Source organism: Rhea americana, unplaced genomic scaffold, assembly GCF_003343005.1.
Source record: "Rhea americana isolate MKP2758 unplaced genomic scaffold, rheAme1 scaffold_9, whole genome shotgun sequence".
Lineage (NCBI taxonomy): Eukaryota > Metazoa > Chordata > Aves > Rheiformes > Rheidae > Rhea > Rhea americana.
Window position 1 is genome coordinate 5,249,981 of NW_028187088.1, and position 21,828 is coordinate 5,271,808.

Here is a 21,828-nt window from a genome sequence, read left to right on the forward strand (position 1 = left end):
TTGGAAGTTTTCTTTTTAGGGTTTGAGAAAAGACACAAAAAGATACTGACATGCTTCTGCTTCCGCAAGAACCAGTCCTGGCTTGTACAAGGAAGTTGCAGTTTAATTAAACCAGTTCAAAAACTGATGCTGTTAAATAGCTGTTAAATGCTAACTCTGTGGGAGGATACATGTTATTTTGCTGCAGAGTGCTTTYCACTGTCTAACTGAAGTGGGTAAGGCACAGATGTAAGCTAAAGYAAAATACAACATACTTCAACTGATATGTGTCCAAAAAAGGCATTTGCATTGACAAAATTAAACCTTTYCTAAACAGTGTGAAATTTTTGTGTAGACAAGCCTCAGAAGAAAATGTAACCRTGTTATACTTTGGGACTACCATGGWCATGCCTTGCTTTGCCTTTATCTGCTGTCAGCACCTCCTCCAGTGCCTGCCAGGGTCTGCTCCCTGCTGCTTGGCACAGTTCTCTTAACTATCTTTTTCCTGTCTCCCATGCCCTCTTGTTGGCAAGTTACACCTCTTTTTATCAYCAAACCACCACATTTGATGTAGCTCTATATATCTTGACTTCCTCTGGTTTTGCTAAGCTAAAAGTTTCCTCCTCAACACAGTTTTGGGCTCAAATTCCAGAGATCTCCCAGCAATTCCTTGATGTATAATAGTAATAGTTACTACAGCCTCAAAGCCAGACTGGCTGCAGCTTCCTTGGGAGCTGTCATGAGCAAAACAGTCTTGACTGGGGGAATTTCACTTATTTGAATTTGTTGCCAGTTAGCATAAACTTTTAATTACTGATTTGGGTGTTGAGAAACAAAAATGACAGGAACAATTTAACGTGTAGGAAAACACCCTTCCTGCCCTTTCCCAGGCTCAGCTTCAACCCAGACTCCTCTCCTCCCCCTTTCCTAGTCTCAGCTCCCCTTTTTTTCACCACGCATCAAGCTCCGTCCCTTCGGCAGGCTGACGGGCAGCACACAGCYGTGGTCCCTCGGAACATTCCTGCTCCAGCGTGGTGGCCCACAGCCACGGTCCCTCAGGGTGTCCCTGCTCTGGTGTGGGTGGCCCACAGCCACGGTGCCTCCAAGGCATGCCTCTTCTAGCACGGGGCACCACTTCCCAGAGTGCATCTCCAGCCAAGTCCTCAACAGCATCCCCTTCCACGTGTGTCCTTCTGTACCTTTTTCTGTGTCTCCTACCATGTCTCCTCTCACATCTCCTATTTGTGTCTCCTCTGTTTCTTTTTTGGTCTCCTCGTGTCTTTCCTTTTGTGTCCTCACATGCCCCCTACCCTGCCCCCTACCCATCACAGCTGCCACCCTTTCTTAAACCCACCCAGGCACCAGCACTGCATGCTGTTGAAGCTTCAGCACACGGGGGCTCTCTCCTGCCAGTTCAGAGCTGGCTGGGAGCAGCAGTGATCCGCACAGGCAGTTCGTGGCCTGCTGCCAAGCAGGGCACCCAGCAGCCCATGCTGCTGAAACCCTGCCAGCCATGCCCAGTACACGAGCCAAAAATACATCCCTTCGAGCATCTTGCTAGCCCAATGCTGTGGCAATGTYGGACTGTGACTATCATCTCTCCCCAGAGGGTCACGTACAGTAACTGAGCAAAAGTATAAACAATGCCAGAAAGCATTTTAACCAGCCCCACTTTCTTTGCTTGGAACGCTATCCCAGCACCTGTTCAATCAGCTTCAACCCAGTGCTTTGTACTACGCAGAGGGAAYAGTGCTCAGGAAGGCTTAGTTCTTACTTTTCTTGTTCTTTCTTGTTGTCTGTGGTTCTTCCTCCTAAATGCCAGCGTGCTCGAGCCAAGGCCATGACGCAGCTGCTGTGGGATTTCATCTTTCCTGCTGTGGCAGCACCACCAGCACTGCTGCATCATGACCCGCAGGGGGACACAGTCTCTGGTGACGGAGCATTGGAAAACACATAAGAAGCTGAAATCACAACATCCAGCCACTCTGAGGACATCAGGGATGATAGACCAAGTAGGTTAGACAGAGTTTGCCRTTAGACCAGCTAAACAAAGAGAAAGCTGATGCTGCTGGCAGATGTTTTAACAAAAGGCTTGCTGCACCCCCGCAAACCAACGGCAAATCTCCCAGTGAAAGTCACCTCTGGCTGCAAAACCCAGTGCTGCACAGTGCTTACTGCTTTCTATAAGCTGCAGACAGCCCACAATCCCCACTGACTGCTGCAGTCAAAACAAACTGGAGGTGCTGAGCACATTTGACGGCTACTGGCCATAATAAATATAACTATTCTGAATCTTAGACAGTCTTTCTGTTTCCCCTAGAATATATGACACAGTTAACAGGAGGTAGAAAATGGAGTTGATTCCCCCATACACACAGAGTTCTTAAAAGCACTGGTTTGGGAACATCTGTCAGATAGGGTAGGGAGTTCATGCAGGAAGGGCAATCTCATCCATTTCAGTTCAAAAGACAGCAGAGAAAAGGAATTCTTTTTTCTGTGCATTCAATCCAAGGACAACTAAGACAATTCAGACAGTAATTGCCAATTTTCTCTTCAAACCTCAGACTGATCTTTGAGTCCCTGGCAGAACAATTTAATACCTATTTTTTACTAAGCCTAAGTCACCTTTTTTGTTTAATCCTTTTTAGGAAARGGGATAGAGGAAGAGATATTTTTAACTTCTCGTTGTTATAAAATCTACAGAAAACAATACGCAATTAAATCCATTAAGAGATTATTGAGGAAATTCAAAAGCACAATTGTCCCACACAAGCTTCATTCTGCCCCCGTGTGTGCAAACATTAAAATACAGCCTCCCATCCTCCTATCTGGATCCTGTGTTATTTCTCTGCAAAAGAATGTATTTATGACACTAATTATACATGACATCCATCATGATCATGTAGCCAAAGGACATGTCTCTTCTACACCTACATGCCTTTCCCTGCATTATGAAACTCTCATTTATGAAAGCCCTGACCGATAAAAAAGAAGCCACAGCAGTACAACTGTGTTGCCTCCAACTGAGTAAYAAAATGGGAAGAGGTAAAAGTGAACAGAAAAAATATGCAATTCTAGAATTTACCAGAAGAATGATGGCCCCATTAAGATCCTGAAAGTCCCGGGGATCTAATTTTACTTCACAGCTTTGTCACACATGCCCTACATGAGCTTTAGTAAGTCACGCTCCCGTAGTACCTCATTTCACAATATGTAAAGTAGAAATATCACTTTGGTCTGTCTGGGCAAAAAGAAACTACTTCTTCCTCTGCAAACCCATGCTAAGCTTTCTCTAGCTGTCTGGTTTATCAGCAGACAGGGTCAAAAGCGCAGGCCAGGGGGGACCAGCACTGACCACCAACACTGTGACGGGGACACGTGCTGCCACTTTACAGCCCCAGGCTCACAACCTGCAACCAAGCAGCCTGCAGCTACATAGCAGAGAGCGCGAGACCTCTGTGTAATGTTGCCGCTGCCTCATGGCCTCCCTCAGGACTCTGTTTAGTGACTCATTTCATGACACCTGAGGCTTTACTGATGCAAAGTCACGGGCCAAAGTGCTCCTGACTGAAATGTGCTCCCAATGCAGTAACCGAAAGGATGAACTTTGAAAGTGTGTTGCAATACCGAAGCACTTCTCCAAAGCAAGCTATCTGCAACAACCGGTGGCACAGTGACGAGGCACTGCAGGGTCCAAACCCCGCACAAACACACATGGGAACAGAGCCCAGCAACACTCCACCCTCACCCTCTGATAACCTCACCAGGGAGGTAATTACCTCCACAGGTTTTAATTCCTTTAAGCTTTTGTGTGCAGCTGTGCAAGTCAAATCTAAGGTGTAAGGGCTGTAGCTTTGTTGGCCAGCTAGGGGAGGGCCTGGGGCACTGGCACCACTCCGCYACCTGCCCCCCACATTGGGCTGGGACCTGACACTATTAAAGGGCTCACAGGAGGCAGCTGCAGCAGTGCTCTGAACTGGTGTGTGGGACTATGGTGACCTCTGTGCAGCTGAGTACTGGGGCAAAGATGCCCCTCCTGGGGCTGGGCACCTGGAAGGTAAGGGCTTCAATGAAAAGCATCGGTATTGCAGAATTCTCTGGCACAAAACTCATATCCTCCTGGTCCTGCTCTGGAAAATTGTCCTGGTGTTTTGGGCTTCTGCTTTACCTGGCCTTTAGGCTGAGCCCTGTGTGGCAGTGGGATTAMAGAGGAATGACTGGAGGCAGGCTTTAAGCCCAGGAGCCTGTGTTTATGAGATTAGTGCAGCCTGGAGAACACTGCATGGAATAAACTTCTTATAAAATAAAAAGGGGAGGGGGCAATCTGGGTAAGGTGGTCTTCCTATCTTTACTTTTCTAGCAAACAGGTACTTAACATGAGTTGATTTGAGATTCTTAGATTTTTCTATTATTTTTCAGTCTGCACRAGGGAATGTAACAGCTGCAGTGATGGCTGCTATTGATGCTGGATACCACCACTTTGATTGTGCCTATGTGTACCAGAACGAGAGTGAAGTTGGGGAAGGGATCCAACAGAAAATCAAGGAAGGTGTTGTAAAATGAGAGGACATCTTCGTAATCAGTAAGGTAGAGATCTGATGGACCCGCATCCTGAGGTGGGGAAGGGGGCATGCTTCGCCTGTAGTATTTTCATAATAAGAAACTTAATATTGGAGAGAAGCTATGTGCTATAGGATGGAGCTATTCATAACATTAGTCAGGTCATTCCTGATACAAGCTTCCTACTTCACCCTATTCCACACGGAGAGTGCACCACAGACAGGGGTAATGCCATTTGACTCTTTCCTGACTACTGATTGTGATTTTGATATACCTGTGAGGTAGGGATATTGAGTCTCTACAGCTGCGAGCAGAGGAGAGAATCCTTCTTTTCCTCCTGGTTTACTGGCAGCTCGCTCTCCATTCAACCTGAACCACTAAGTCAGAACCATGTCACAGGGACTTCTCTCCACAGTGAAGTCGAAGCCCAAGGGTGCTGGTAGCATTTGCTCTTCCCTGCACCTCTGGAGTATGCATTTCCTTCTTCAACCCATACTCTTCCTGGGAATGTTTCTTTCTATCCAAATCCCTGGATAGCAGCTACTCTTCCTCCCCTCACAATCCACAAAGTCCTCAAACACAGCAGCTCTGCTGTACTGCTTCCTGGGGAGAGGCAGAAGTGCTGGGGGATGAGGCAGAACCTGGATGTGCATCTCCTGTTCTTCCTGGAGCACAGAGGATGAGGAGCATTGCCCCAGGATGCAGGAGCAGGGAAGCAGGCAAAGRTATGGGGGGCCTGGTAGCACTCAAGCAAGATAGAAACTAGCATTACAGAGGCAGAGATCTGAGAACATTTGGTATTGTGAATCACTATAGATGCAGTTCTAAAAGGACAGAAGCAACTCACCGACTGCTAACATGCAGTTGAGGAGGAAAGTCCTATGGTGGCTGGTGTCTGTGGTGGCACTGAGTGCTTGTTCCAGCAGCCGGGCTCATGGTCCTGCCAAAGGGGTATCCCTCTGCTCTGTAAGGAAGACTAGGCTCTGGGCATCCTGGAATAAAGTAATCTGCACAATACATGTCCCAGGAAAAGTGTAGTTGGTGGAGTTTGTTTTTATTGCTGGAAAGGAAGGAGAAGAAGAAAGGAAAAGAAGGAAAATACTGTATTTGGATTCAGGATTCTGAAACTCCTTTTTACCTTGGTAAATGTATGTTACAAACCTTTTTTTTTTTTTTTTTTTTTTTTTTTCATCAGTGTTGTTTGTCAGGTCATCTCATCTCTTTGTCTTTAGTTTTTCCATTTGTAATGTCAGGGTAACAATGTCTTCTTTTTTTTTGAATATACAAGTGACTGGCTTGTATATTCATGGCTTAACCTGACAGATTTGTTACAGGAAATGGTCAGGTATGAAAGAAAGTTTTCTTGAGTTAAGCTGTTTTCTTCTACACAGTATCTGACCTTGTAATAAGAGACTTTACTACAGACCTATCTCATCATATTGGTTGCCACTGCACATACTGCCACATATTGCCCGCAGCATCATGAGCCAGTTCTGCTCAAAAAACAAGCCCCATCTGAAAAGAAATAGGACAACCTAATTTCATGTTGGCTGCCAAAGAAGGTGGAACGTTTCTCTCCTGTTCAGGAGAGCGCCTGAGAGCTTTAACTCAAGAGGTCACTGTGTGGCTTGGCTTTTTGTCTCTAGCTTTGGTGCACATTCTATGAGAAAATTCTGGTGAAGGGAGCCTGCCAGAAGACTCTTGCTGCCCTGAAACTGGATTACCTGGATCTCTACCTCATGCACTGGCCTTGCGGGTTAAAGGTACAGGAACAGAAATGCCCTTGGCTTTCCCGCTGGGAGAGCCAGTCATGCTTATGGCACTACTGCTCATCCAGCTTTGTTTTGGCCATGTGAGCCAGACTCTTGATCCCTGTCTCTGAGTTTGCTGCTTGCACAGTGTCCTCTGCCCCTTTGAGCCTGGGAGAAGCAGGCCTAGAAATAGGGGCAGGTCTCCCAGCTGCAAGGATGCSCTACACTCCTGTCTTTTTCTCTGCAAACCCTAAGTACGCTCCTCTCATGACGGCTTGGCTCCCTCCTTGTGGAAAGGAGGCCTGTACCTCCCTGCCTGACAGAAGGTCTTTCTTCTGCATGTCACAGAATCACACAGCGAGAGAAAATGTTTCTGTTCTCCATTTCTCTCTTTAATTACTAAGTCTTTAATACAGTACKSACAGAGCTGACCTTTGCTGTCAGAGCCTTACTGTTGTTCTGCAGACCCTGGATTTAAGAAGGTGACGCTTTTTGATACCCATAATTTTGCAAACTTCAGGTACTGCAGAAGAACTGTGTCAGTTCACATATATATATGGGCATATACTCATGCATATATATGGGTATATACTCATATATATCTAGTGGCATATATATGGGTATATACTCATATATCTAGTAGTATAGACTTTGTGGGGTCCAGCTGAAATACCTGTCTTTATTGGCATGGTGGCTGGCAAAAAAAAAAAAAAAAAAAAAAAAGCCACAACCCTGCATGAACCAAGAATAAGACATAACTGAAGAATGAATTAAGCTATGATAAAAGTTAATACATTTTTTTTATATGTACCAGGCTCCTCATGTTTGTATTCTGTTCTCCTACAAAGTTAGCTTCCCAACATAGATTGTTTCAAGTGTTTTCTCTTGAAATCACAGGCAGGAGAGGAGCTGTTTCCTAAAAGATGACAAAGGCATGTGTATTCCAGCAACACTGATCTGTTGCATACCTGGGTAAGCTCAGCCACAGCAGAAGACTGAAGCTTGCTGTGACCTCAAAAGTCTCTCCCACATTTTCATTAYGTTCAGCAGTCACAGTTATACATGCAAAATTATTGGGGAGAACTTAGAGCAGTTTGAAGTAGCCTTTCATAACATTAACACTTAGCAAAGCTGTTATTCCTGTTCCCTGAGTGCCTTACTTAAATGCCTAACCCACTATGAGCTGCCCAATGACTTTAAGTGGAGCCATAGACCAAATTCAGGTTAGGAAGGGTTCTTTGCTTGACCTTAACAATCATACAGTTGTCTTCACTGCAGCTGTAACACAGTTCTTGGAAACTGTCCAAACACACTTTGCAGGAATAAAGGCATTTTAACATGTGATCCTGCCTAGAGCCTGGGGCAGAGCCCTCCAGTGCCAGCACAGCAGGCGATTATCAAGTRTTGTTGCTCTTTTCTACATAGAATTCTGGGGGAATTTCCACAGTCTCCAGGAATGACACTCTGGTCTTGTGTGGGATGGGAGCTGTGGCATTAATATACCAGTGCCCCCTTTTCCATCAGAGACTCAAGAATGCTGTGCATCTTGAGACAGTTGTTTTGATCCTTCTTACAAAGGAAGTGAGCCATGTCAGGAAGAATGTCTTCTTCAGGCCCTGCCTAGCATACCTGATGATGACTTTGCTGCCCTTTTTGTTAGGCCATGGAAGAGCTGGTGGATGCTGRTCTGGTCAAAGCCATTGGAATCTCCCAACTTCAACCATGAGCAGATTGAGAGACTCTTGAACAAGCCGGGACTGAAAYACAAGCCTGCAAATAACCAGATAAGCTACTAAGTGACAGCAGGTGAATATTCTCCAAAGATTATGAAGAACTGATCACAATCAAATGAGRGCATGGAAAAAGTAAGAATGGAGTGGACACAGCATGTTCTCTAAATCCCACCCTGCGGTTATTTCTAGATACATTGGAATACTTTCTTCCTTTGTTTTTCAACTTGCTAAACCACTGATGCACAACTGTGCTGATGGAGCAGCTCCTCTTTAAACAAACAATCTGGAGAAATAAAGAACCCAGAAATGAGCTTTACAAAACTCTGCATTCAAAGCGGTGTAAGAACTTACTATAAAGATATGTGCCTTCAGTGCTAAGGATGCATATTATCATGTAGACCATTGGCAAGTTAGGAAAAAAGGCAGGCTGTAACCAAATTAGGTGATAATTCCCGCAGCACAGCAACATTACAGCAGTTCTGCCACTGTCAACCTCTGCTTTCTTGTGTTGGCAGACTGAATGTCATCCATACCTTACYCAGGAGAAGTTGATAAAGTATTGCCAGTCCAAAGGGATTGCTGTGACAGCATAGAGTCCCCTTGGCTCTCCAAACAGGCTGTGGTAAGACTGCTTTACAATCTGCAAGGCAGCGTGCATGAATTATGCTCAAAACATTGAGACTGTACCTGCACCGTTACTCTCTCCAATAGATACAGATTTCTGTTGCTAGGGTCTTTCTATGGAGGTTCCTCACCACTGGCCTGCTGTTCTCCATATAGGGCTAAGCCAGACGATCCTTCCCTTCTGGAAGACCCCAAGATTAAAGAGTTTGCAGCCAAACAACAAAACCCCAGCACAGGTTAAGTAAGGGTGGTGCAGGGGACAGGGTACTGGTTCCTGTTACACGGCCATAAGGAAAYCATACTTAAAGACAAGATACATATGACATCCGTTCCCTATGGTGGCAATCCCTGGTGGCTTTTCTCTAAGAATGCAGTTTGTTTACTACATGGCCTACAAGATGCGTTACTAAGAGCTCTTTGGTCCTCAATAAAGAAAATGTCCTCAACACATCTTCAAATATTTTCATGTTTCAGTCTTCCCATCTCAAATTCTGTTGCACAGAATGAAACCTTTGTATAGATTCCCAGAAGTGCAGGTAGGAAGATAAAGAATTGAGTATCATATGACTGGAAAAAGAGAAAGGAGAYATTTCTGTGGGTTCCATCACTTCTCTCTTTGCTCTTTTGGAAGTGCTTCCTAAGCCTCAGGTACAGGAATGATTTGAAATGCATTTCTATGGGTTAGTTTTGCTGAATTATTCAACAGGAAAAGAACASTCCATACTGGAACAGTTTCCACGTATGGAACTAGAGGAGCCATCCTCTCTCTGACTCAGTGGTCTGTTTTTTGCAGATTCTTCTTCAGTTCCAGATCCAGAGAAATGTGATTGTGATTCCAGAGACTGTCACACCACAGSGTATTGTGGAGAACTCCAAGGTGAGTGATTATAAGTGACCTGGGTGCTGCCCTTCATGGATGGAAGTCCTTCCCCCTGCAGAGCAAGTAGCGATCCTGTGTTAACCATTCCAAGTCCTCTTCAGACAAGAGGACTGGGCTTTTTCTGTCTATATGTTTAGCTATATTCTAGTGAGGGCTAAACAGCTACAATTGGAGGACAGCAGTGAAATGGCTCATATATTTCCTGTTTCTGTGGCTTGTGGATGAATCAGTAGGTAGAGCTTACTTGGAGCCCAAGTGCAGAAATATGCTAGAAAAGTTTTATATCATTCAGGCAATGTTAAGAAAATACCTCTTTTGTCCATCATCCAAGTCACTCCTCTAACTGTTAATTCAGTGGTCCCTGACTGAAACTGGACATCAGCATTTCAGAAGACATGCAGTTGGATTGATAGAAAGTCTTCCAAACTCTTATTATGAATAGGAGAGATGTACCAACTGAAATTCTCTAGCAATAACTGCTCACTAAGCTAACCAGTACMTCCCCAGTGGGTAATCTTGTGCATCTTTTTCATAAGCTTTGACTTGTTCAGAGATCATTTCCAGCTGTTTCTCCTGTTTGGTGTTTGACTTTGAATTGAGTAAAGAAGAGATGGCAACAGTTTTAAGTTTCAACAGAAACTGGAGAATCTGTGCAGTAAGTGTGTAAGTGACACTTCTTGTTTCCTTCCATCTCTTAAATTGTTAGTACTCTTTACAGGGAATTTTGTGTCATAGGTATTAGTTTGGGCAAAAATTGGCATATTTAAAAATCTTGTCAGATTAAATTCCAAGTGGTTCATCCCAAAAATAATTTTTCAGAAGAGGGTTTAATATTTTCATTTTAAAAACAAAAGAATTAAAAGAATTCAAACTACGTTCTCATTTTGAATTCAGTCTCTAGGAAACTTCCTGTACCTGGAATTACAAAAGATGGGTTCTGGTTGTTCATTTTGCATTTGTCTGTATTAGAGAAATGAGCATGTTACAGAYTCAAATTCCTAATTTCTCATGCAGAATTTATCTGCATTTCCTGCAATACCCTTTAGGAATATTACAGGAACTGATGGCATGTCTTTCATGAACGTTTGGGAGGCACGTGAACATTAGGCAGGTGAAGTATGTGAATTTACGCTTGGCAGCTGAAAGCCAGATAGAAATCTTTGTTGAAAAGCTACAGAAAATGTCTTTCAGCCAGTAAACAGTGTGAACCTAAATTTTTTATCTAGAAAGTGACTAAGTCCCACCACCTTTGAATGGTCAGTGCCTGAAAAACAGGAAAAGACTTGAGAATTTTTTAGGGTACAAATGACACGCAAGCACCAAGAAAAACAAATATATATCGGGGGGGTGCATATATATCTATATATATAGGTATATATGTGTATCTTTTATATATACATATCTCCACATATTCATCTGCAGTTACACAATTCAGATCTTCCCTTGGTGGCTCCTCTATGCATCCTCTACAGTGCTATATAGCATTTATTACTTCAGCCATTAGAGTAATCTTCCCTCTTTGATTTCCTTTGGGTGCAAAAATCACAAGGATTACCCATTTAATGCAGAATACTGAAGATGGTTTTACCTTGCCCTTCTCTAGACCTCTGAGGTCTGATGTGCTTCTGCTCTAACTTAGAGCTATCCCKTTTCTAAATTTTTTACTGCATCTGCCCTGCTGCTGACAGTAAAGAAACAGGATATGTATTCAATGATTTTTGTTTGAGTATTTGTTGGAAGAGGAAAATAGTATAATTGTATTACAGAACAAATTGTGGTATGTAATAATTTTCTTGGTAAGATGAAAGAATTATTTTCAGAATGCCCAATTAGAAAGTGGAAAATAGGGGAAGTGTTTGGACTACCACTCAATGATTAACTTAATGTCAACAAAACAAAACAGAAAACATGGAAAAACAATTTCATCAGTAGAGTTTGATATTTTAAATAAAAATCATTCTAAAATGCAAAAACATCATTGGCTGAAAGTCTTCTGTCTGATTTAGAAAAAAATTGACTTGTTTGATATAAAATGAACTCTATATAAGTTTTCATGTTCTAATGTTACCTCATCCCAAAAGCTCTGCACAGACAGGTTAGCTGCGGCTACCTGAATCAGAGGACATKACTCATCCCTGGAGCAATCCCCGCTAGAAAAACCACCTTCCCTTTCAGGCCCCTGAGGGCAGCCAGCCCCAAAGGAGATTCCTGTTGCTCTGCCAGCACAACCCAGGAGCAGCCCCCCAGGGCCCCTGGTATAGCTTCACCTGCATTTTCCCCTGCCAGGAGACCCCAAACCAGGCAGCCTCCCCAGAAGTTCAGGCAGCCCCGGAGAGCAGGTCCTCTCACAAGGCCAAATGCACTAAGCCCAGGCCACCATGCCAGAAGCTCGGGGACTAGGGCTCATTAGGCTGCAACAACCCTCCTCCTGCAGCCCCTGTCAACCCAGCTGCCTCCTCCCCAACTCAGCCCAGCTCAGCTGCCMCACAGCTGCAGATGGGGCTCAGCCCTCCCACACTGGCTGATGGTTGTCCTTGCACCTATGGGCAGGGTTGCCACCTTCACAAGGCAGCGTGACAACAACCTGCCAAAAAAAAGGACACATCAGAGGGGCTGAGCCACATCATTTTACTGAATCAGGCCAATGTGGCAGACTGAGTGATGAGCAGGCAAGAGCCTCAAGTAACGATACAATACAATCTGGATCTGCCTCAGGCAGTACAGGCACTGGCACATGCCCTTGTTCAGAATTTACTATTCCTGGGCTTGCTTTCTTAAGTACACAGTTTTCCCTGCACATTTGACTAATGACCAAATCCTAATGCTATCAAAGTAATTTCATTAACTGTGAGAAGACTCAAATGCAGCCATAGGACCTCAATCCATTGATGTATGCTCCTAGCTTGATTTGAAAGTAGGAAAGTCTACTAGCAAGAGCAAACAGCACAGCACAATACAAAAATTCTGTCTGAAACCCTCTGAAAAAAAGGTGGAGACATTTCTCGAGCAAGAAATCATCAGTGAAAACCACACACACGCATCGGGAGGAGAACAGAACAGGCTGCAGAGCACGACACCACACAGACAGCTGATAAGGAAATGAGAAGGTGGCCAAATTACATTTCTCAACTGGGCTCTCCAGCAACTCCCATTTGCTGCCTTCCCTCACACCACCCAGCTCATCGCCACTGCATCACAAAAACTTTGAAACCTCTCCCCAGAAAAACAGGCTCAGGAGAATACAAACACAGTGGAGTCTTCTCCGCTTTATGGTAGGAAATCCCCTCTCCCTGGCCATGCAGCAGGGCTCTGCAAGCTTTCACATCTCTCTGAYGGTTCCACTTTGCTTTTGTAGCACTCCAGTACAAAATCTGATCAGTTCTGATAGTTCCTACACCAAGGGCTCCTACACCTGGAATTAAAGCACCATGAGTACATCTCTCTGCTGGTAACTAATAAATCACCTGCACAACAGCATTAGCTTGAACACCCAGGGCATGCAATGGTGATCAGGGGCACTGGCCCTCCCCTGGCCTTCAGGCTGCCCTGAGAGAGCRAATCACAGCCAAGGAAGAACTTGTCATTTTGTGTCTTCCTTCGACTCTACTGTATAGTGAACCAGCCCCCAGGAACCTGAGCGCATGTAGAGCAGATTTATGGAAAACAAATCCAAAAACAGCAATAGAAGATGAATGCTTGAGTTATTTAACTGCCATAGGATTCAAGTGAACCACACCACATGTTGAGGAGAACTAAAGGTGCTGTCATAAAACAGGAGGAAGATTAGAGGGAGAAACTTACTACCTGGTCTGCCTTAAGTTAAATGGAGCAAAAAGAACCAGGCACCTGCTATGGGAGAAAACAAAGCACCATGACACTCCCAAGTAACTCGTGCGCTCGAGTAAATTCTCACGTGTGAGTAGGCGGCAAAGCCTCCCAGGCTGCCCTGCCACCATGGAGTACTGATCACATCCTGCCATTCTGCGGGGAAATCTGCTTTTATTTCCTCCCACAGACAGACTGTGCTGTGACCATAGAATCATAGAATCACAGAATCAGTAAGGTTGGAAGGGACCTCTGGAGATCATCTAGTCCAACCCCGCTGCTCAGCAGGGTCACCTGGAGCATGGTAGACAGGGTTGCATCCAGGTGGGCCTTGAAGATCTCCAGAGAAGGAGRCTCCTCAACCTCTCTGGGCAGCCTGGTCCAGTGCTCTGTCACTCTCACAGTGAAGAAATTCCCCCTCACGKTCAGGCAGAACTTCCTGTGCTTCAGTTTCTGCCCATTGCCTCTTGTCCTSTCACACAGGACAACTGAAAAGAGTTTGTCCCCGTCCCCTTGACACCCTCCCTTCAGGTACTTRTACACATTGATAAGATCCCCCCTCAGTCTTCTCTTCCCCAGGCTGAAGAGGCCCAGCTCTTGCAGCCGTTCCTCAGAGGACAGGTGCTCCAGCCCTCTGATCATCTTTGTAGCCCTACGCTGGACTCTCTCCAGTAGCTCCATGTCTCCCTTGTACTGGGGAGCCCAGACCTGGACACAGTACTCGAGATGCGGCCTCCCCAGGCCTGAGTAGAGGGGCAGGATCACCTCCCTCGACCTGCTGGCAACACTCTTCCTAATGCACCCCAGGAGACCATTGGCCTTCGTGGCCACAAGGGCACATTGCTGGCTCATGGTCAATCTGTCACCCACTAGCACTCCCAGGTCCCTCTCCGCAGAGCTGCTCTCCAGCAGGTCAGCCCCCAGCCTGTACTGGTGCCTAGGGTTATTTTTCCCTAGGTGCAGGACTCTGCACTTGCCCTTGCTGAACCTCAGGAGGTTCCTCTCTGCCCAGCTCTCCAGCCCCCCCAGGTCTCTCTGAATGGCAGCACAGCCCTCAGGTGTGTCAGCCACTCCTCCCAGCTTGGTATCATCAGCAGACTTGCTGAGGAGGCACTCTGTCCCCTCATCCAGGTCACTGATGAAGAAGTTGAACAGGATGGGACCCAGTACTGAGCCCTGGGGGACGCCACTAGCCACAGGCCTCCAACTGGACTCCACGCCACTGAGACCGTTTCATCAGACAGCACATTCTTGTCTCTGCAAAGCCTCAAAGCCCRTATCTGGCGTGAAATTGCACTGTTTATTTCTGCGCGTGCGCGTTTTATTCTGAAACGCCYTCTGCACCTGCCTAAGGACRGAGGGACAACGCGAGCGAGAYGACGCTCACCAGAAAGCCGCTGTTTTTCTGCAACCTTACGCAATAAAACCACCTTTCCCCAACAGTTAAAATATTTTAAACTATTTGCTAAATTGCCCCTACAGAACAACGCTCTTACAATCTTACCCTTTTATTCCCCCAAAGCGAGACCTTTGCCAGCTCGGCGAGGGCCGGGAGCCACCTGCCCCCGGCGGGAGACCCCCGGGGGCGGCGAGCGCCGCGGCGGGATTCCCCCCCCGTTCCTGCTTGTGGCGCCTTCCACGGTATGTCTCCCATGACAACCGCGCGGGCCTCCCATTGGTTGTCCTGCCTTGCTGCTGGCCGCCCTGATTGGGTCCCGCATCCATGAGGGGCAAGCCTTGGCCGGTGACTGGCCGCGTGCGGCTAGGCGGAGCTTAGCGGTGACGTGAGGCAGCGGCGGCGCTACCACCCGCTGGAGCCGGGGGGAGAGAAGGAGGGAGGGAGGTTCGCTCTGCGGCGGCCATGGCGGCGTGCGTGCGGCTGGGCGCCACGGCGCGGATGCCCCTGCTGGGCCTGGGCACCTGGAAGGTGGCGGTGGTGGCGGCGGCGGCGGCGGGAGGGAGCCCGGGAGCCGCGCTGGCGAGGCGAGGCGAGGCGAGGGCGGCCGGCAGAGCGCTCCGGGCAAGAGCGCCTTAAGCCCCCTTCTTGCGCGGTTGCGCGGGTGGCGGTTTGGGGGGTTTTTGCTTGTTTTTTTTTTTTTCCCTCCTCCCCCTCCTCTGTGCTCAAGCTGGGTCGGAAACGGGATGTGTTCTGACTCGCGTTTCTTACCCTCTTATTCCCTCTTTTCTTCTTTCCCCCCCCGCTCCCCTCTCTACGCCGAGGCCCCACCAGGGAAGGTAGAAGGTGCCGTGATGGCTGCTATCGACGCCGGSTACCGGCACTTCGACTGCGCCTACGTGTACCAGAACGAGAGCGCAGTCGGGGAGGGGATCCAGCAGAARGTCCAGGAGGGCGCTGTGAAGCGGGAGGACCTCTTCATCGTCAGCAAGGTAGGGCTCGGTGGCCTGGGATTCTGGTGTTACGGTGTAGAGAAGAGTAACTCGGTGCGTAATTGAGATTACTCCAGATACAGCCTTCGTGCTGCGTCTCATCACCACCATACCATTTGATTCTTTCCTAACCGTTGGTGGTGATTTTACGTGTCCCCTGGATATGAATAGTGCATCCCTTCTCCTCTGAGCAGAGGACAGAATCCCACTTCTCCTGACAGTTTTCACAGCCAGTCTGATACCACTGAAAGAAGTCAGGGCTGTGATTTCCCCACACTATCCACTACGCGCTTGACACAGCAGCTTTCTCGTAGTCCAGCGCTTTTGGGACAGGTGGATGTGTTGGGGGATGAAGAGGAACTTGGCCCTGCACGTCATGCCTCTGCTGGAGTGCAGAGGCCACCTGAGGAGTGCTGCTCTGGGATGCAGGAGCAGGGAAGCAGGCAGAGGTAGCACCAAGCAAGGTAGACACTAACACTGCAGTGATCTGAGAACATCTGGTATTGTGGGTTGCTACCGATGCAGTGCTAATTGGTAACAGGACCTTGCCAGCTGGTAATGCACAGTTGAGAAAAGCCCTTTGGTGGCTGGTGCCTGTGATGCCATTCTGTGCTTGCTGCAGCAGCTGGGTTTGCAGTCCTGCGGAAAGGGGAAGATGTCCTCTGCTGTGTGAGGAAGATGAGGCTCTGGGCATCCTGGGACAGTGTAATCAGTCAGCACATGTCCCAGGAAAGTTGTGGTTCATGGAATTTCTTTTTCTTGTTTATTAAGCACTATGTTTAGCTGGGTTCTGAAGTAGCTTCTTGCTTTGCTAAATGCCTCTTCCAGAATTCCAGAATTCCAATGGCTTGCATTGTGGTCTTATGGCTTTACCTGATAAATACATTGCAGAAACTTAAGAATGGTCAGGCCTGACAGAATACTATCTTCATACATGCTATCCTATTCTTCCCAATACCTGGCCTTGCAATAGGTGACTTAAATGATGGGTGAACAAATGGAAGCAAATCACTCTGTTTACAATTACTGTATTTCAGGTATGTGTGTTGCCATGGCCCATATTGTACTTATTATCATGGTCTAGCTCTGCTTGCAGATCAGGCCCGTTAGAAGACCTATAAGATGACCTAATTCTACACTGGCTGCCAAAGAAGATGGAAAGCTTCTCTCCTGTTGAGGAGAGCACCTGAGAGCTTTAACTCAGGAGGTCACAGTGTGGCATGGCTTTTTATCTCTAGCTATGGTGCACGTTCCATGACAAATCTCTGGTGAAGGGAGCCTGCCAGAAGACTCTTGCTGCCCTGAAACTGGATTACCTGGATCTCTATCTTATCCACTGGCCTTTGGGGTTTAAGGTACGGTAACAGTGTTATTTTACAATGTCAATCTCTTACAATTGGCACTCTTGAAGTTCAGTTGTTGCTTCCAGCCAGGAAGTATCATGCATCTGTTGTGTGTACCAGCACTGCACCTGCACTTCCTAACAAGTGGAATGTCTAATTTCCCTGTATGTATTTTGGTGAGCCAACACATTGTTGGCTCTGGTGGAAGTACCTGTCTTTGTTGGGTTGGTTGCTGCAAAAGTGCGATAGGTCCATGTGAAGGAGAAAGGAGAATGACTGAAGAATGTAGACACTTAATTTTCTGCACTAAAAGCTTGTTATCATCGTCCTCAGCTAGCATGGCATTAAGCTAGCATCCCAACAGAGTGTTTCAAGCAGTTTTCTCTTGCTCTGACAGGCAGGAGAGGAGCTGTTTCCCACTGACGACAAAGGCATGTCTATACCCAGCAACACTGATATTCTACATACATGGGAGGTAAGCTCTTTTACTGGGGGAGAATGATGTTTTCTGCCTCTCTTCCATGTTCTCATTACCTTCAGCAGTTGCAGAATTGTTGTCTCATGTATGCAGAATTATTGGAAAGACTCAATGGCACAATAGTTGGCTATTAATTTCCACATGGAACTCTGTTAATTTCTACAAACTCAAAGAATAAGACTTTGATCTCTTACGTGAGATGGGAGACTTAGCATGTATATACCAGTGTTCCCATTTTCCTCAGAGAATCAAGAACAGCCTTTGCATGTCCAGTCTTTTGATCCTTCTTACAAAGGAAGTGAGCCATGTCAGGAAGAATGTCTTCTTCAGGCCCTGCCTAGCATACCTGATGATGACTTTGCTGCCCTTTCTGTTAGGCCATGGAAGAGCTGGTGGATGCTGGTCTGGTCAAAGCTATTGGAATCTCCAACTTCAACCGTGAGCAGACTGAAAGAATCTTGAACAAGCCAGGACTGAAATACAAGCCTGTAAATAACCAGGTAGGCTGCTATGTTACAGCAGATTCTTCAAGGATTATGAAGATTTCATTACAGTCAAATGAGGATTTGGAAAAAGTGAGGATGGAGTGGACACAGCATGTTCTCTAAACCCCACCCTATGGGACACAAGCCACCAGGATACTTTCTCTTTTTTGGTTTTGAACTTGCTAAACCACTGTTCACATATGCTGGAGCAGTTGTATGATTTTTTTAAAAAAGAATAGTGAATACAGAGATGAGCTCTGATCATGTGATTGTATTCAGTTTCTTTCTTTTTTGAATCTTTTCAGCAAAATCAAAGTACATGAGGACTTAGTGTAAAAGTTAGTGCCCTATAGCATTACAGCTTTGTATTATCACACAGACCACTGGCAAGCTAAGATAAAGGCAGTGTGTAACTAGAGTAGGAGATAATCCCTAGACCAACATGGCAATTGTTCAGCCACTATCAGTCTCTGCTCTTGTGTTGGCAGATTGAATGCCATCCATACCTTACCCAGGAGAAGCTGATCAACTACTGCCAATCAAAAGGGATTGTTGTGACAGCATATTGCCCCCTTGGACGCCCTGACAGGTATTTTCCAATCTACAAGTGAGTTAGTGCATCTTAAGCTTGAAGCATCCAGACAAACTGAATGAGCCATGATGTGGATATGTATATATATAGATTACTGCTGAAGGTAGACTCTTTCTGCAGAGGTCCCATGCGTTTTGTTTGTTTTCTGGTTTTTTTCCTTCCCAGTGGAAGAGAAGGTCCCTCTGGCATACTTCTGGATGACCCCAAGATTAAAGAGATTGCAGCAAAGCACAACAGAACCCCAGCACAGGTAGGCAAGTGCATGAAAGTGAGTGCTGGTTCTGGTAAGAAAATTGCGCTTGAGGAAATGGTATAGCCTATATCTACATTCYCTGTGAACCATGGCCCTCTTCTGTGACATTTAGTAGCAATGCAGGTTGTTTGCTGTGTGGCCTGCAATGTGTGTTTAAAGGGGAGAAATTTTTCTCATATCAAGCCCTGACGCAGGGAATGAGACTGCTTAGATGTAAAGAGAAGGAACTGACCGTCCCAAAACTGAATGGGAGAGGAGAGATGAAGCCTTACTGTGGGCTCTACCACTTCTCTTTTTGGTCTTATAGAAGTGCTGTCTAAGCCTTCAGTACAGGAATGATTTGAAATGCACTTCTGCAGAAATGGGTTATTTGTGCTGAATTTTACACTTTAAAGCAAGCTGCTATTAGAACAGACTCTGCTCCTTACAGAAAAAAAAGGAGATGTCCTGTAGCTCACTCAGTGGTCTCTTCTTGCAGGTGGTTCTTCGCTTTCAGATCCAGAGAAACGTGGTTGTGATTCCAAAGTCTGTCACACCCCAGCGTATTGTCGAGAATGCCAAGGTGAGTGATTGTAAGTGACCTGGGTGCTGCCCTTTAGGGATGGCAGTCCTTCTGCCTGCACAGCAGTAGCCATSCTTTCTTGTCCATCCCAAGTCCTCCTCAGACAAGAGGACTGGGCTTTCTCTCTCTAAATAGAGGCATGTTTACCTATGGTGTAGGCAGGGCTAAACTAGTAGCTGCAGCTCACAGAGCAGAAGTGACCAGAGCTCCTGGAAGCAGTCTGCTGGTAACCTTAACAGTCACCTCGCATGCTGTCTCTTACTCTTTGTGAATGGGCATGCAGGGCTCACAGGCCTGCATGAATCAACAGACGGGGCTCACCTGGAGCCCGAGTGCAATAACATGCCAGAAAAGTCTTATGCAGGGCAGGCAATGTTAGGAAAATCATTCTAGTGGCCCTACACCAAGTTGCTCCTCTGAATTCARCCATCCCTGACTGACCTTGGAGGTCAGGATTTCTGAAGAAACCTAGTGRGGTTAATGGGTTGCAGAAAGTCTTCCAGATGTTCCATTGGAGCAGGACAGATAGATGCAACCTCTACAGGTGGAGGCATGCTGCAACACTAGCTGCTCACCCAGCTTCTTGGAACAGCACGCTCATCAGCTGCAGGTGGGGTAGGGGTGGGTAGGTGTTTTCCTCCCTCTGCCAGTGGAGTCTTGGAAATGCCTGCAGACTTCTTTTCCTTTTCCCTCTTGCATGAGGCCRTTGCTGCTTCTAACCAGCAACCGCTGCCCAGGGTGGACTTGCTCTTGAATCTTGTGAATCTCACCATCTTTGGTTTGTTCCAAGAGATGACTTCTAGCTGTTTCTCGTGTTAGGTGTTTGACTTTGAATTGACTAAAGAGGAGATGGCAACCATTCTCAGTTTAAACAGAAACTGGAGAATCTGTGAAATGATCACGTGAGTGACAGTTTGTTTCCTTCAAACTCTTTAATTCTGAGTCCTTTTTACAGGGGATTTTGTGCCTAAACTCATAGGTAATACTTTAGTGAAATAGGCATATTTTGAAGTCATGAACTCAAATTACAGATGGTCCATCTCAAAAATAACTCATTTGGAGTTTTGTGTTTTCACTTTATTGTCAAAATGAGCATGAATCATAGTATATATTCGTTTGTATTCTTCCTCCAGAATACCTTCTGTAAGTGGAAATCCAACAGGAAGACTCTAGTTGATTATTTTGACTATGTCATATTTGCAATGAGTATATGGCAGCCTTGAATTTGTGATCACTTTTTTATGTTGAATTTATTATAAAAACTGATAGCAGCTTTTTTCATAGGTGGCTGGGAGAGGGATGGCCATCTGAAGTTAAATATGAAGAACAAATGCTTGCAGATAGGCACCTTGGAGACCTATATGCAGATAGGAAGCCTCTGAAAGGCCACAGAATCTGTCTTTCAGGCAGTAAACAGTGAACTGAAACTTTTATTTAGAAAGTGACTTGATTGTACTAATTTTGAATAGCTAGGGCCTGAATAACAGGAAAGGACTTGAGAATTCACTAGTCACGTATACTACCTGCGCACCAAAAAAAGAGAACTCTAATTAATTCTGTGGTTATACTTGGAGGATCCAGGTTGTATCCAGTACAACTTTATATAGTCTTTATTTCAGCCATAAGACTAATTTCTCCTCTCTAATATCCTTCAGGTGCAAAACGCACAAGGAATACCCTTTCAATGCAGAATATTGAGGACAGCTTTATCCTGCTCTCCTCCAGACCTCATCTGGTCTAATGAGCTTCTACCGTGGCCTAGAGCTGTCCACTACATAGCCTGCCAGCTGTATCTGTCCTGCTGCTGCCAGCAAAGACACAGTATATATACCTAGCAACTTTTTGTCTGTAGCCTTCTTCTTTGTAGAAGGAAAAAATAAAAGTGTTCTAAAGAACAAAATGTGGGCTGTTACAATTCTCTGCTCATTAAGTGAATGTCTTTGCCTGGCTGTAATCACTACGTGGAAAACATGGTGACACTCTGAACTACCAGTTGGTGTTTATCCTCTGTCTTGCATCACTACTATTTAAGGTTGCAGGGTCAGGATATGTGAGAAGATATGTGAGGAGAAAGATCCATTTTGAAAGAATTTGACCAACATAATCACTATTTGAAGAAGAGACAACTGTATACTTCACTACTTCTAGGGCACACTCCAAAACTTCTTTGGAAAGAATAAATGGGAAAAGTGTTAAGATCTACAATTCATACAAACTCATACAATATCAAGTTCTTACTTTAATCAAGTTTTCTTTTGCAGCTCAAAACTGAACAGAGAATGGTGTTTGCATTCTATCCACACCAAAAAAACAGATAACTCATAGTGTAGGAGCTCTATTCTTAGAGGGGGAGGATTGACAAACCAGAGCGCAGA

General features: G+C 45.8%; 1 protein-coding gene and 1 long non-coding RNA gene across 2 annotated transcripts; one reads left to right on the forward strand and one right to left on the reverse strand.

The window, feature by feature from the left end:
* Window positions 1–2,789: 2,789 nt before the first annotated feature.
* LOC146584788 (uncharacterized) lies at window positions 2,790–14,963 on the reverse strand. The gene is made up of 4 exons (XR_014898129.1): window positions 14,857–14,963; window positions 7,920–8,060; window positions 5,387–5,599; window positions 2,790–2,827 (listed from the first exon to the last, which is right to left on the reverse strand). It is a non-coding gene; the product is annotated as an uncharacterized LOC146584788 (long non-coding RNA).
* A 195-nt stretch (window positions 14,964–15,158) lies between these two features.
* On the forward strand, window positions 15,159–21,353 carry LOC146584789 (aldo-keto reductase family 1 member B1-like). The gene is made up of 10 exons (XM_085324041.1): window positions 15,159–15,279; window positions 15,573–15,740; window positions 16,979–17,095; window positions 17,481–17,558; window positions 17,939–18,061; window positions 18,535–18,635; window positions 18,804–18,888; window positions 19,370–19,453; window positions 20,273–20,355; window positions 21,109–21,353. The coding sequence occupies exons 1-10, from the start codon at window positions 15,214–15,216 to the stop codon at window positions 21,149–21,151; spliced, it is 948 nt and encodes a 315-aa protein (XP_085180167.1). The 5' UTR covers window positions 15,159–15,213; the 3' UTR covers window positions 21,152–21,353.
* The last annotated feature ends 475 nt before the right edge of the window (window positions 21,354–21,828 follow it).